The sequence below is a fragment of the Labeo rohita genome, chromosome 25 (assembly GCF_022985175.1).
Source record: "Labeo rohita strain BAU-BD-2019 chromosome 25, IGBB_LRoh.1.0, whole genome shotgun sequence".
Classification (NCBI taxonomy): Eukaryota; Metazoa; Chordata; class Actinopteri; order Cypriniformes; family Cyprinidae; genus Labeo; species Labeo rohita.
Genome location: NC_066893.1, coordinates 15,636,857 through 15,650,715, shown reverse-complemented (window position 1 = coordinate 15,650,715; position 13,859 = coordinate 15,636,857). Strand labels below are relative to the sequence as shown.

The window sequence follows — 13,859 nt, the reverse complement described above, 5'->3', positions numbered from 1 at the left end:
ACAACATTTATTCTTCAGATCAATTCCATATTCACGATAGGTTTGAATGTCCGCTGAGGAAAATGTTATCTTTGTCATAACGTTAATACCCTTTCATCTGTTAAGGGTGATTTTTGCTGCTCGGTGCATTTGTTTGCTCCATTAAGCTGTTGTTGAAACTAAAAATAACTTTCACTTATGACTCCTAAATTTTCAAATAAAAAAATTTCAAATCTTTATTAACAAACTGCGTATTTGAACTATAAACAAGTACATTCTCGCCTGAAAACCTCTTAAAATTACATTCTGTCACACAGAAACAGTAATCTTTTTAAAATTATAGTGGATTTGAGCGTCATCCATGACACTCCCTGTAAGAAGTACCACAAGCGTGATGTGATTACGAACTGCTGTTGGAGTTCTGTTGCATTCTAATATCGCACTCTTGCTAGCCAATCACATTCGAGAACCAGGAAGAACTGTTGTATAATTTGTATTATACGGTATAAGTTTTTTTTTTTTTTTTTTTTTTTTTTTTTTGAGGCATTTATTTGATCTTTCTGTTGTTGTTGTTGTTTGTTGGTGTTGTTTTTTTTTTTTTTGTTTTTTTTTTAATTATAATTTTAAGTAAGCTTTACTGACAAGAAATGGTTTATTCCAGGGCTGGACGATTAATCAAAGTAATCAAAACGGAAATTTTTTTTATTTTTTTTTATTGTGTTAATACTTTCCCTTTACAAAACAAAACAAAACAAAAAACAAAACACGTACCACCGTATGTGTGTGTAGTCGGCACTATACGGACATGTATGACCATTGTGTTCACATCTTTTGCAGTGTTTTGCATGTGAGTGGCATTTAGGGGCCGTTCACATGTTGCGTCTTTTGCACACTCAAATCCGTTATTTCAAATGTAGATGTGCGTTATGCATGCTCATAATGAAAGCAACACGCTCGTTTTTTTTCCAGGCATCGAGATAAAAACATCTCAACTTTTCGGAATGCCAAAAGCACCACAGGTCATGTGACAAGAACCAACCAGCAAATCAGCTTCATCCTTTCCTGTAACAACACCAGCCAAGGAGCTGATCATAGCTGTACAGGGATAAACATTTTTAAATAAATTAAGTAGCTTTGTTTGTTTGCTGATCTTTATTGTATTTGTTATAATTGTATATTTTTTTTAATCGTTTTTGCCATGAAAATAACCTAAGATGCTGACATGGCATTAAATAAAAATATACAACTACTACTCAATGTCAGTTCCAAAACTGTGGATCAATCAAAAGACCACAGGGGCGGGGCAAGCATAATGAGCTTTTGTTTACAGTAGCAGGTTGGCATGGCAAATTTTGTATTTGATGGCAACATGGCAGAGTTTGCATTCTGCGCTGTGCTTTTTTTTTTTTTTTTCCTAACCATTCTAAATGTTGTGTCTGACATTTTAGACGCAAAAATGTTTTCTGTGTGAATGGCCAGTAAGAATCTAGAGTAAATACTGCATATAGAGTGACAGGACAAGATCGCTGAGAGGAAGATTACATGCAACAGCGATGACGAATCAAAAATATGAACTATGAGGGCAAATAATAATAAAAACAAAGTATAAATAATCATTCTTTTATTGTAATCGAGATTTTGATTTTAGTCATATTGTCCAGCCGGAGTTTAATCTGTTGACATTCATTTAGCAGGAATACTTTCATAAGTATTGTAACATTCTCATAAACTAACTCTGCCACTGTAAGTAATGAGAAGTCATTTTGTGCGATAGTATTTGTTGATCTTTTGATAAGACTTTTCTTTTTGCTCTGTCTGTAAGTGTCGTTGTGCATGTGTTAAACCCCAATGCTCAGTTTTGTTTTACTTTCCCTGGCAAACTAGTCCTGTGTTAATGGTCCGTACATAAGCACATTATCGCACCTGGTGGTACAGGCTAATATCCTGTTCAAGATGTTGGCAACAAGACCACCAAGTAGAGGCCATGCAAGAGACTTGAGAATATTGGGAGACCATTGTGAGGGGAGGTTTTACTGGAGTTAATGATCCCCATTCAGTCGCCTGTGCAATGATCCCAAACCCTGGATGTGTCTGGCCACCCATCCATGGCCACCTGTTGCACCTGGCCCTGACATTGAGACGGGTGGCCCAGCTTTGCTGTTTAAGCTGCCCTGCTCTTGTCCCTTTCTAAAATTTGACTGGTGGGTGGTATGACCAAAATATCATTAAAATTTAACCCAAAAACTTTTATATTTTACACAACCATATAATAATACCATGTATTAAAGCTACATCATCTAATCTGATTATTTTGAGATTTCTTTTTTAAATTGGGATGAATTAACTATTTTAATACTTAGAAGACAAGTAATACATTTTTAAATTTCACTGGATGAGCCATTATTATTTGTAAAATATTTTTCTTCAACGCGGAAGTAAGCCTATAGGTAAGATTTCCGGTTCATTATCTGCTTTAGGGAAATAACAAGAAGCATAACAAAGTGCAGTAAATGGTAAAACTGTTTGCACTACAAACCAGTGTGTTCATAATTAAGATAATGCATTAAAATAATATGGTTAGACACCAATTTGCAATATCAAGCTGCAAAACGAGCTGTTTTGTACAGCTAAAAATAGCTGGACGCGGATAAGACTGGAAGCCAGACCCATAAAAATTACAATATGTGGCCCTGGACCACAAAACCAGTCATAAGTGTCAATTTTTAAAAAAGTTTTTGAAATCATCTTATATGTTAGGATAGGATAATATTTGATTGAGGTAAAACTATTTAAAAATTGGAAATCTGAGGGTGCAAAAAAATCAAAATATTCAGAAATCGCCTTTAAAGTTGTCCAAATTAAGTTCTTACCAATGCATATTACTAATCAAAAATTAAGTTTTGTTATATTTACAGTAGGAAATTTACAAAATATCTTTATGGAACATGCTCTTTACTTAATATCCTAATGATTTTTGGCATAAAAGAAAAATTATCAATTATTTTGATCCATACAGTGTATTTTTGGTTATTGCTACAAATATACCCATGCTCCTTAAGATTGGTTTTGTGGTCCAGGGTCTCACATACTCTAGACATCATTTCATGATTCTGTAATACATAAAATAGCTAGGCATTGTCAAATGACTTGAATGTCTTGAAGAGTAAGTGGTAACAATGCAATTCTCAGTGGTGACTCTTTATGCAAGGTTACGTTCTTGGGAAGGGAGCAACAATACCTTATCTGAATTTTATCTCTTCACTGTACGTTATCCTCAACTGCCAGTCCAGCGTTGCTCAGCAGAATTTTTAGCACTGCAAAAACGTTATTAAAAAGTCTCAGTTATTGTAAGATCCACAGTTAGCTTGTTAAAGTTTTTCTTCATAATGCTGCTGTGCTGTTATGTAGGTTGAATGTGTGCTATCAAGAGATACAGTTCAGGGAGTAAGGAGGACGTTATGCAGATAGAGAAACGTTCACTGTCTTCCTGTTGCTCCCTTACCCAACAAAAGCTGTTAATTGCCCGTATACCACGTGTAGAGTTTGTGGTGTGCACCAAGGACTGATACTGGGACCGGCTCAGTTTTGCCAAAGCTCTGTCGTGGCAGATAAACAAACCTTTATCAGTGACGTTCGGTTAGCTCTGAGACTGATAAAATATACAACCTAATGATTTTATTAACCATTTTTAATTGTCACTTTTGGGACTTCAGACATTCTTGATCTGCAGTTGTCATGTGACCTACCATGTGTCTGTTCTTAAAAAAGAGCGAGATAAAAACGATAACCCTATTGTCATTGTTGGGCGAACTGAAAATGTTCCACCTAATGACTCAACAAATGCTGTCACTTTGGTTTGTTGCCCAACTGCGCTGTGCACTTGCCATACCTGTTTTGCTAGTTGGTTAAGAAAGAAGATTGAGGTCGGAGATCTTTAGGGAGTTGTTAAAGGAGACTCTGCAGAGGAAAGGACACACACACAACATTAATTCCCCTTCTCTGCCATCTGAGCCACTGAATGGCACTTCAAAAGCGAAGTGGGGTTGTGTTAATCCCCCGCAGTCGGCCTCAGGTTTGAAGTGTGATCAAAGTCGAGGCTGCACTGATAGATGGGCCCACTCTGGCCCTCTTACTGTCAAGGCACCAGGAAGTTTTGTAGGTGTAACAGAGGATCTGAGGGAGGCCAGAATGGCCCATCACTCGAAGATGATCCTGGATGTTCATGACAACCCTAAACACTCAAAAGTTTGAGTGAGTTGTGAAGAGATGGATACAAATAGTTGAAGACATAAAGAGGTACCAAATTTGCCCGGCTATAAGCAGTTTTGTTTCGGTGGATCCATTTCACCTCCCTGCCCAAGCAGACTGTCTCCTTCAATAAGGAGTTTCACGGGCACTTTAGACTCTTTATTGAGCACCTGGAGGGGATAATCAATAGCTTTTAAATTGCTTCAACAATCAACCCAAAATAGCCTAATAGATTCAGCATGTTAAGCAATCCCACTGACATTTTTTCCTAGAGATCAATCTAAGGACAGTGCATTTTTTTTTCACCTTAAGCGCAAACGTGTCTCATCCTGTTTTTCAAGCTCTCCCTCTGTTTTTCCTCCTGCTGACACTAGGCTGCTAGTTTCCGTGCTTCTCCACAGCCAGGAGGTGTGTGAGCTGACCCTCCGTGACCCCGTTCTCTCCGCCATTTCTCTAGAGAGAAACTGCAGTCTGCAGCTTGAGTGAATCTCACAATGAATGGATGGGCTGCCTCTCTCGCCCTTGAGTTAATTTTGTAGTGTCACTCTGCTCTGAAGGGGTAAAGGGGGAGGATGTTTTATACGGGAGCTGAAAAGTGCTCCCTGTTGCCTGAGGGACTGAGCGGCTCGCTGAGTCCTCGTGAAAGGAAAGCAGCCGCGGTCGCTAAGCTCCTTGAGATGGGCCGGTGATGGAGCACTGGCCATTTACATTTCTTCGTCTTCCCCTCCCTCTTTCTTGGTGACATTGGGCATCCTGAGGAGAGAAAAGTGCATGCTGGGTCGGGTTGTGCTGGGTCAGCCTAGCCCTAGCCGTGGCTGTGGGCTCATGCTGTCGCTTAGCTTCTCTTCTGCTCCTTTCAGTAGGCTGGAGTTTGCAGTCCCACTTACTGCCGCTTCATAAACCCTCAATAGCTGCAACACAATGGAAGAAGACGGGGGTCAAGGTTAAACCTCAGTTCCATCTTGTTGCTAGAAGCTTTATCGAGAACATGGAAAATTTTGGGGTGCATTTTAGTGCAGTTACTTGACCATCTATCCAACTAGTTAGGAAACCAACTGACTTTAAAAACCTATCATGCTCTTGTTGTTAACTCATATTGACAGTGACGTGTTGCTTCTCATATTGGTTTTACCTAATGTTTTCATAGCCTGTTCAGATGTCTAATTTGCTTTGAATTGTCATTAAGCTGACTCTTTCATCTAGAGCAAATTGCAGTGCACCTGTTATTGGGAAAATCCCTTTGGGGTGAAGTGTTTTGCCCAAGGTCATGATGGTAATAGCTCATGGATCGCCCCCTAGAAGGGATTGAGCCTACACTAGTGCACAGATCTTTCATGATTTGACTACGCCAGATGTTATGATTTAATGCGTCAGTTTGCTTCAGGAATAATGACTGTTGACCAAAGCCATTCAAGTTGTGCCACCCTTGGTACTTAAACTTTGTGATGTGATTCACGCATGTGATTCATGTGAAGGTTGTTTACTTAGACTTTAAAAGCTTGATTTTAGTTGGACTAAAGGAACGATTTGTCATTTTGGTAACAATTCAGTTTAGGTTCCAGTTCTTAATATTAACTAGTTGCTTATTAGCATGCATATTACTAGCATATTGGCTTTTTATTAGTACTTATAAAGCACATATTAAAGAGTGTTCACTTCCAGAATAAAAATTTCCTGATAATTTACTCGCCCCCATTGCATCCGAGATGTTCATGTCTTTTTCTTCAGTTGAAAATAAATGGGGATTTTGAGGAAAACATTCCAGGATTTTTCTCCGTATAGTGGACTTCAGTGGTGGCCAATGGGTTGAAGGTCCAAATTGCAGTTTCAGTGCAGCTTCAAGAGACTCAACATGATCCAGGCCGAGGAATAAGGGTTTTATCGAGCAAAATGATTGATCAATTTCCAAAAAAAAATTAAAATGTGTATACTTTTTAACCAAAAATGCTTGTCTTGCACTAGCTCTGGAATGCTCGTGTGCAACTTCACGCATTGGAAAGGTTGTGCATGGTTAGTTCTTCGTCTGTGTACTTTGGTTCAAAAAGGCAGGGAAGGGCAAAAAACTTCATCTCATTTTCTCCTCCAACTTCAAAATCATATGGCATAGTTGCTTTAGCTTTGTAAAGGCTGTTTGACTTTCTTTGCACGTTTGTTTTATAAACACTGGGTCAGTACTACAGTCTACGTCATGCGTGACTAGGGCTGCAACGATTTCTCTCTTCTATTCGGGTATTCGATTTTAAAAAATCCTCAATAGCATTTTGCCCGTGTCCAGCAATCGGTAAAATCATAGTAAAGCATAATGCTATTAAGAATTCACAAACGCTATGATTCAATGAAATGCATATATGTGATGCCGGTTTAATATACGCACTTTATTTACATGCGTGTAGGTTATGTACGTGCATCTTATATGGCTCTGTTCACAGTAAATTCTGCTACACAAACTGTTATTTACATTTGTGGAGCGTCTTAAACTCCATCTCTCCATGTAGTTAGTTTGGGGTTATCATAACATTCATCTGGGAACGCAATGTGTGCTATTTCATCAGATTTGTAAGGTAAATCATTTATAAACCTACACAAACACAGGAGAATATATCATCTTTCTCAATATGCTAACTGTTCATCATGATTTCAAATTTTTAATTTAAAAATTAAAAGTTTAAACCCTCTGAGTTTACATGTTTTTATGTCCACATGTTCAACAAATTACAGTGGCTGTAGCTTTTCTATCATAAAGAAATATTAAAGATTAAGTGGACATTTGAAGTAAATGTTGAGTCAATGTTAAACAAGGATTACATTGCGCAGTAAAGTGTAAAAACAATCGCCAGGTCGTTGGCGCCCTCTGTAGGCATTTGTTATAATGCATAATGCACATTGGCTCTTGTTTATAATACATTAGGTATTTTAACAGTTTTGTTCAGTAAAACCCTGATAACTTGCGTTTGATACTTTATTTGAACTAAATATTATTGCCTCATTGCTATTATATATGCATTTTAAGTAATTTTAAAGGCTATTGCTCACTTAGGTCTATTTTTATTACTGCAAAAAAAGAAAAAAGAATTGTAATTATCCGAATAATTGATTAATTGTCAGAATAATCCACAGAATCCACAGATTACTCAATTACCAAAATAATCGTTATTGACATGCATGTATGCATGACCTTTCCAATGTGACTGTCTATTGCGTGAAGTCAAGCTAGTGCAAGACAAGCGTTTGCAATTTTAAAAGTATATCATTAAATTTTTTTAATAAAATGACAGATCGTTTTGCTATATGAGACCCTTGTTGACCATCTTTTGGTTGGTCCAGTTGAGATGAGGTGGACCAGTGATGGACGATAAATTGCTTTAGTCTAAATAGCTTCAAACTTTTGAAGCACAAAGTTTAGAACTATGAATGTCACAATTTGGAACAGCTTAGAAAATGTGATCATGTGAACACTACTAAACTAAAATTAACTATACAAGTTATTCTACTACAATTGGCCTCTGTGTTGTGTGTTTGCTATGAAAGACAGTTGATGCAAAAGGTGCATTTAATCCTTTTAAATATTTGAATATGCTATGTGTTATGCGTGCTTGGACAGACTGTAGCTTGCCTACATGAAACCTGCTGTTGCTTAATTATAATTGCACATGCTTAAATGTACTTACTCTGCTGATTAACCAATCAAAGTTGACCTTGGGCTAAATGTCATTTGAAACAAAGGTGAGAAAGCAAAGACATATGAGGATGAGTAACAAACATTTATACAGGAAGTTTTTCCTGTATAAATTAGGTTTAATCCAAGCCAAATGGCATGTGAAACTGCTTTGTATTGGTGTAATCTTACAGTTTAAAAATTCGAATTAAGGTGACACCACTTTCACCCAACATTCAATGCACATTTAGAGGGTGTTTTTAACAGTTTGTCAGTTTGGTTCCTGAACTGGCTATGGTTGAGTGCCATCACTCTACATGCCACTTCCTCGTAACAGCAGTTTGTCTTTCTCTGGTTTCAGGCATAATGCATTTTGACAACCTTAGAAGGTAGTCAAACATGATCTGTTATTGCATCCCCTTACTTTTAGCTTCAGTAAGAGTATTGTGACAGGACTGGTTATGTTGTTTTGTTAAAAATGTCAAACTACCACATGAAATTCATAAATATAGATTACTACCGTGAGTGTTTCATGCTATGTGGCTGTAGTTAGCCACAACATTTTCTCATCAGTGAAAGAGTGGTATAAAAATGTCAAGCTAGGCTATTAAAGCTGATATCATTTCATAAGTTCATAAAAGCAGCTGCTAGTTAAACTCAACCCTGCTGTAATGTCTAACCTCCCCTGCCTGCTGTTCTCTATTTGATAGGAACTTGAGCAAGCACTACTAAAACAAGACCAAGACTTCCTTTCAGACCTTCTCTGCTCCCTGCTGAAAGGATGTTACCAGCGCAGCGACATCACGTAAGTGCATCAACATCAGCATTTCCTGTTCCTGTTGTACCTTACAGTAACAATATAGCTGTAATAACAACAGTTCTTTTCTTCCGCATTGTGACGTACATTTGAGTAAAATGGATTGAGGATGAGAATTTTATTTTAATTAAATATTGTGAGGTCAAAAAATATTACATACATGACTAAATTTTTATTATTATTTTTTTTTAAATCCTCCAAAAAAATCTCCCCATTCACTTCCATTGCAAGTGCAATGCCGGAACCTTTAATCTTTAAGGAAAGCAAAGGAAGAGACACACAGTTTTTTGTAGTAGTTACTATTGCACAACAAGTGTTGTTGATTGAGCTTAACTTGTATTGAACCTAAAATATTCCTTTATTAAAAATGCCGTGCTGTTTTGGGTAATTTAGCAACCTTCCTCTGTGCTTTTGAAAGATCTTGCGCATGTTATTACCCAACCCACATCCTGTGTTTGACTCAGAATCCATCTCCATCTACATGTGACCCGCTGCCTGTAGTCGTGCAGCTAGGTTACCTGCAGCAGTAGTAGGTCAAGGGGCCATGGGCCCCATCCCAGTAAAGAGTGTGAGTTATTGTGTGAGTCAGTGCTGTGATGAATGACTAGCCCCTAAAGGGAGCTCCCTTCCATAGCGGTGCCTCATCAGCAGCAAAAAGGAGTCCGGTCGATGACTGGGTAGGCAAGAATGATCCCTTTCGCATACTCAGGCAGGCCGTTAACAGGACGCGGGGTTTTATTGGATTCGACAGCAACTGGCATCCAGGGGGAGGCCGCGGGGCACTGGCCTTTCACAGAAGTGCCCTTTTCATTCTGCATGTGCTAAACGCCCCAGCAGAATGGGGGAGGGAGAGTTACGGATGAGAGAGAGAGGCAGAGAAAGATGGAATGGCAGGGGGCCTGCAGCTGTGAGAGATCATTCTGCTTTCTCAAGATAAGCCTATTCTTTCTTTCCTTTTTTGCTCTCTACCTTCTCTCTTGTCGTCCTGAGGCTCACCCTTGCCCTACACGTTAGTGCCAGGAACTGGGTTTGGATTGATCGAATTGACCCCATCTGGAACTAACTTTTATTTTAGGCCAAGTGATCACAAAAAGACATGGTAATAGAACTTAAATCATATGAATAATTTATTACTGAATTACCGTAACTTAATCAAGTTGGAAGGCTGCTGGAAAGTTGATTAGTTGATTATAAGTTCATAAGCAGATATCGAATATAAATTGGTGGATTGAAAAAACAAAGATATGAGTAAACTTTTCCAAAAACTTGATTTGTGTAGAAGACATAATGCACATAAATTGCAATGGAATTTCCTACATGGGCATCCAGCTGCCTCAAGTCATTTGACTAAATATTTCACTGAGATGACTGATTATGATAACTTTCCAGAAATATGTTGACATGCTGTCGCTTCCAGACATCAGGCTGACAGATTTCTTGTTGCCTGTTGTTAGCAAACTTGAAGGCATAGTTCACCCAAAAATGAAAATTTTGTCTTTAATTACTCGTCCTCATCCCCATAAAAACCAGAAGACCTTTGGTTCATCTTCAGAACACAAATTAAGATATTTTTGATGAAATCTGAGAGCTTTCTGACCTTGCATAGACAGCAACACCTTGAACACGTTCGAGGCCCAGAAAGGTAGTAAAGACATCATTAAAATAGTCCATGTGACATTAGTGGTTAAGCCTTAATTGTATGAAGAATACTTTTTGTGCACAAAGAAAAAAATAATGACTTTACTCAACAGTTTTACGCTGTTATGCTCGTGAATGCACGTCGAAGACTGAAACACTATTTGCGTTCTTTGTGCACAAAAACCACTGATGTCACATGGACTATTTTAACGATGTCCTTACTACCTTTCTGGGCCTTGAACGTAGTAGTTGTGTTGCTGTCTATGCAGGGTTCGAAAGCTCTCGGATTTCATCAAAAATATCTTAATTTGTGTTCTGAAGATGAATGAAGGTCTTACAGGTTTGGAGTGTCATAAGGATAAGTAATTAATGAAAGAATTTTAATTTTTAGGTGAACTGTCCTTTTAAAGTTTGTCAGGGAATTTTGTCTGCACACTGTAAACTCCTAGAAAATATAATTTACTAGAAGAGCCAAAGTGGCTTCTACTTCAGTGTCTTTTTCCCTAGAATTGATGATTTTGTTCTTTGACATAGGATGGAAAGCTTTATTTTTTTCAACTTTTTTGTGATGTTTAGATTTTTTTTGCATAAATTAAAGGGGTCATATGACGTTGTTAAAAAGAACATTATTTTGTGTATTTGGTGTAATGCAATGTTTACGTGGTTTAAGGTTCAAAAAACACATTGTTTTCCACAAACCGTACATTATTGTTGCTCCTCTCTTCCCCGTCTTTCTGAAAATATTTTTACAAAGCTCTTTGTTCTGAAAAGTGTGGTGTGCTTTGATTTGCCAGTTATCTAGTGCATTGTGATTGGCTGAATACCTCAAGCGTGTGATGGTTGTTACGCCCCTTACCATATTTGCTTCCAAAGCAATACTGACAGCAATTATAACAAAGCATTTGTTGCATCTAGTGGGGACATAATTACAAATTATAATGACTTGAACTATATTTTTACGCATTGCGTTGCGCCATGTGACGATACTATGTAAACAAAACTGTGTGCATTTGTGATTGTAGAAATGACAAACAAGCACTACTATACACTGCTTAAAACTTGCGGATCTTATATTAGCATGAACAGCTTGTAACACTCCAAAGACGAAGGAAAACATGAAATTGTGTCATATGAACTCTTTAAATTAAATTCGGATAGTCAATTCTAGATATAAAGATGCATTGTAACCTAAAATATTCTGTTTTTTTATTTTTATTTTTTAGCATTCAGTCATTTAGCAGTTACCTGGAAGACATTATAAATTACCGCTGGGAACTGGAAGAAGGGAAAGCCAATCCACTGAAGGAGCGCCAGTTTGAAGAGCTGCCACCCCGCACACAGGTGGAACTTTTGCACAGACTCTGTGACTATCGTCTTGATGCTGCTGATGTCTTCGACCGGCTCAAGGTAGCAAAACAAAACACATACAGCTTCTGCATTTTCTTGTGTAATACTCACCATAGCAGAAATGATCAAAAATGCATTCTGTCTAAAAGAAATCCTGTGTTTTGCAGGGCCTGGATGCAGATAGTTTACGTGTTGAGCCTCTGGGCCAGGATGGGAACGGAGCCCTCTATTGGTACTTTTATGGTACACGGCTGTACAAAGAGGAGCCAGTCGAAGCAATGTCTCCCCAATACAGGTATGGAGAAGTGCTTTCACAAGAAACAGTGGTATTTAAATACTTGTTTGTTAAAAGTTGTAAAAGAAACCTTTGCACAAACCATTTCCACAGTGACAAAGTGTCAGAAAAGAAAAGAAGAGGGAGGCCACCAAAGCAGTCTGACGATGGACTGGCCATGTAAGACCCTTTTTAAACATCCGCTAAATGCATTGTATGAAATGCTGTTCTACGAAGACTTACTAGTCACAGTTTGGTGCTTTGAAGTTGAATTATTTAGAAAGATTACTATCTAATCTTGTTTGTTTTAGGGAGGAGGAGGGAGAAGACTCCATGAAGGAAGAGGACGAGTGTGTTGACGAGCCCAAGCCTGCAATAAGCGAGTCGTTGGAAACAAGTATGGCTGCTTTTAGTTTGTTGTAGGTCTAAAAATGTAGAGTTATTGAAGAACCGCTTTTTATTCATTATTATTCTGCATTGTAAGTGGCGTAAAGTGCCCGGGGCAGCTGTAATGCATGTCTGCTGCAATGTGCATGAAATGCTCTTTCAGCAAAAACATGAAATGTGGAGCTTTCATGACACAAGTTGAAATGAAACGCTAGTAACCGTGCCAGCAATTGTAGCTTGCCTACACAGATTTCTAAGAGATTAAAGCTCAAGCTACTGATTGGTAGCTAAATAGATTTAGCAGCATTTGACAAATTATCAGGATGCTTATTTGTGACCCTGGACCACAAAGCCAGTCTTAAGTCGCTGGAGTATATTTATAACAATAGCCAAAAATACATTCTATGGGTCAAAATTATTGATTTTTCTTTTATGGCAAAAATCATTAGGAAATTAAGTAAAAATCATGTTCCATGAAGATATTTTGTAAAATTCCTACTGTAAATATATCAAAACTTTAATTTTTGATTCGTAATAAACATTGTTAAGAACTTTATTTGGACAACTTTAAAGTTAATTTTCTCAATATTTTGATTTTTACACCCTCAGATTTCAGATTTTCAAATAGTTTTATCTCGACCAAATATTGTCCTATCATAACAAACCATATGTCAATGGAAAGCTTATTTATTCACCTTTCAGATGTATAAAACTCAATTTTGAACAATTGACCCTTATGATTGGTTTTGTGATTCTGGGTCACATTTATTTTTCATTATTGTGAGGTGATTTTTGTGTAATGTGTTGTCAGAGCGTGAACGTGGAGCCTGGTCTCTGGCGTGTGACACTGAGGAGCAGTGGGTCAATCTGGCCGAAAGTATTAAGGACAAAATCTCTCCTCAGGACCGGCACCTGCACCGCATCATTACTCAAAACTTCCTGCCTGAGATCAGTAACATGATTGAACACAAGGTGAGACTTTTCAGTCTGTCTGACTGCACCTCATGTGATATTATCATGAGTCATGTTGTGAGTCAAACCAGGATATAGGTTGTAACCTTAGTAGAGATTGCCATCTCTATGGTGGCATTTGCAGTTAAGCATTGTCAGTAGGATGTTTAAATATTGTTTTGAAAAGTCTTTTGTGAAGAGTTTGATTAACCTCCTGTGATTTAGAAAACATTCTTATGAGTAAAGTTGAGGCACTGAGTATCAATCAAAATGAAAATTCACCCAAAAATGAAAATTCTGTCATTAATTACTCACCCTCACGACATTCCAAACGTGCAAGACCTGTCATCTTCAGAACACAAAGTAAGATATTTTTTAGGAAATCTGAGCACAGTCTGACCCTGCAAAGACAGCAATGCAACTACCATGTCCAAGGCCCAGAAAGGTAGTAAGGACATTGATAAAATAGTCCATGTGACATCAGTGGTTCAACCTTAATTTTATGAAGCTACGAGAGTACTTTTTGTGTACAAAGAAAGCAAAAATAACAACTTTATACAACA

The 13,859-nt window shown here is 37.8% G+C and overlaps 1 protein-coding gene across 4 annotated transcripts in view; it reads left to right on the top strand.

Moving 5' to 3' along the window:
- LOC127156823 (chromatin remodeling regulator CECR2) overlaps nt 1–13,859 on the top strand; it is a 35,663-nt gene that overhangs the window by 11,397 nt on the left and 10,407 nt on the right. For all 4 annotated transcript variants that reach the window (XM_051099910.1, XM_051099908.1, XM_051099909.1 and 1 more), the window contains exons 2-7: nt 8,593–8,687; nt 11,561–11,744; nt 11,852–11,979; nt 12,073–12,138; nt 12,270–12,355; nt 13,157–13,317. In XM_051099910.1, coding sequence (XP_050955867.1) covers nt 8,593–8,687; nt 11,561–11,744; nt 11,852–11,979; nt 12,073–12,138; nt 12,270–12,355; nt 13,157–13,317 — 720 coding nt within the window. The remainder of the gene's footprint in view (nt 1–8,592; nt 8,688–11,560; nt 11,745–11,851; nt 11,980–12,072; nt 12,139–12,269; nt 12,356–13,156; nt 13,318–13,859) is intronic.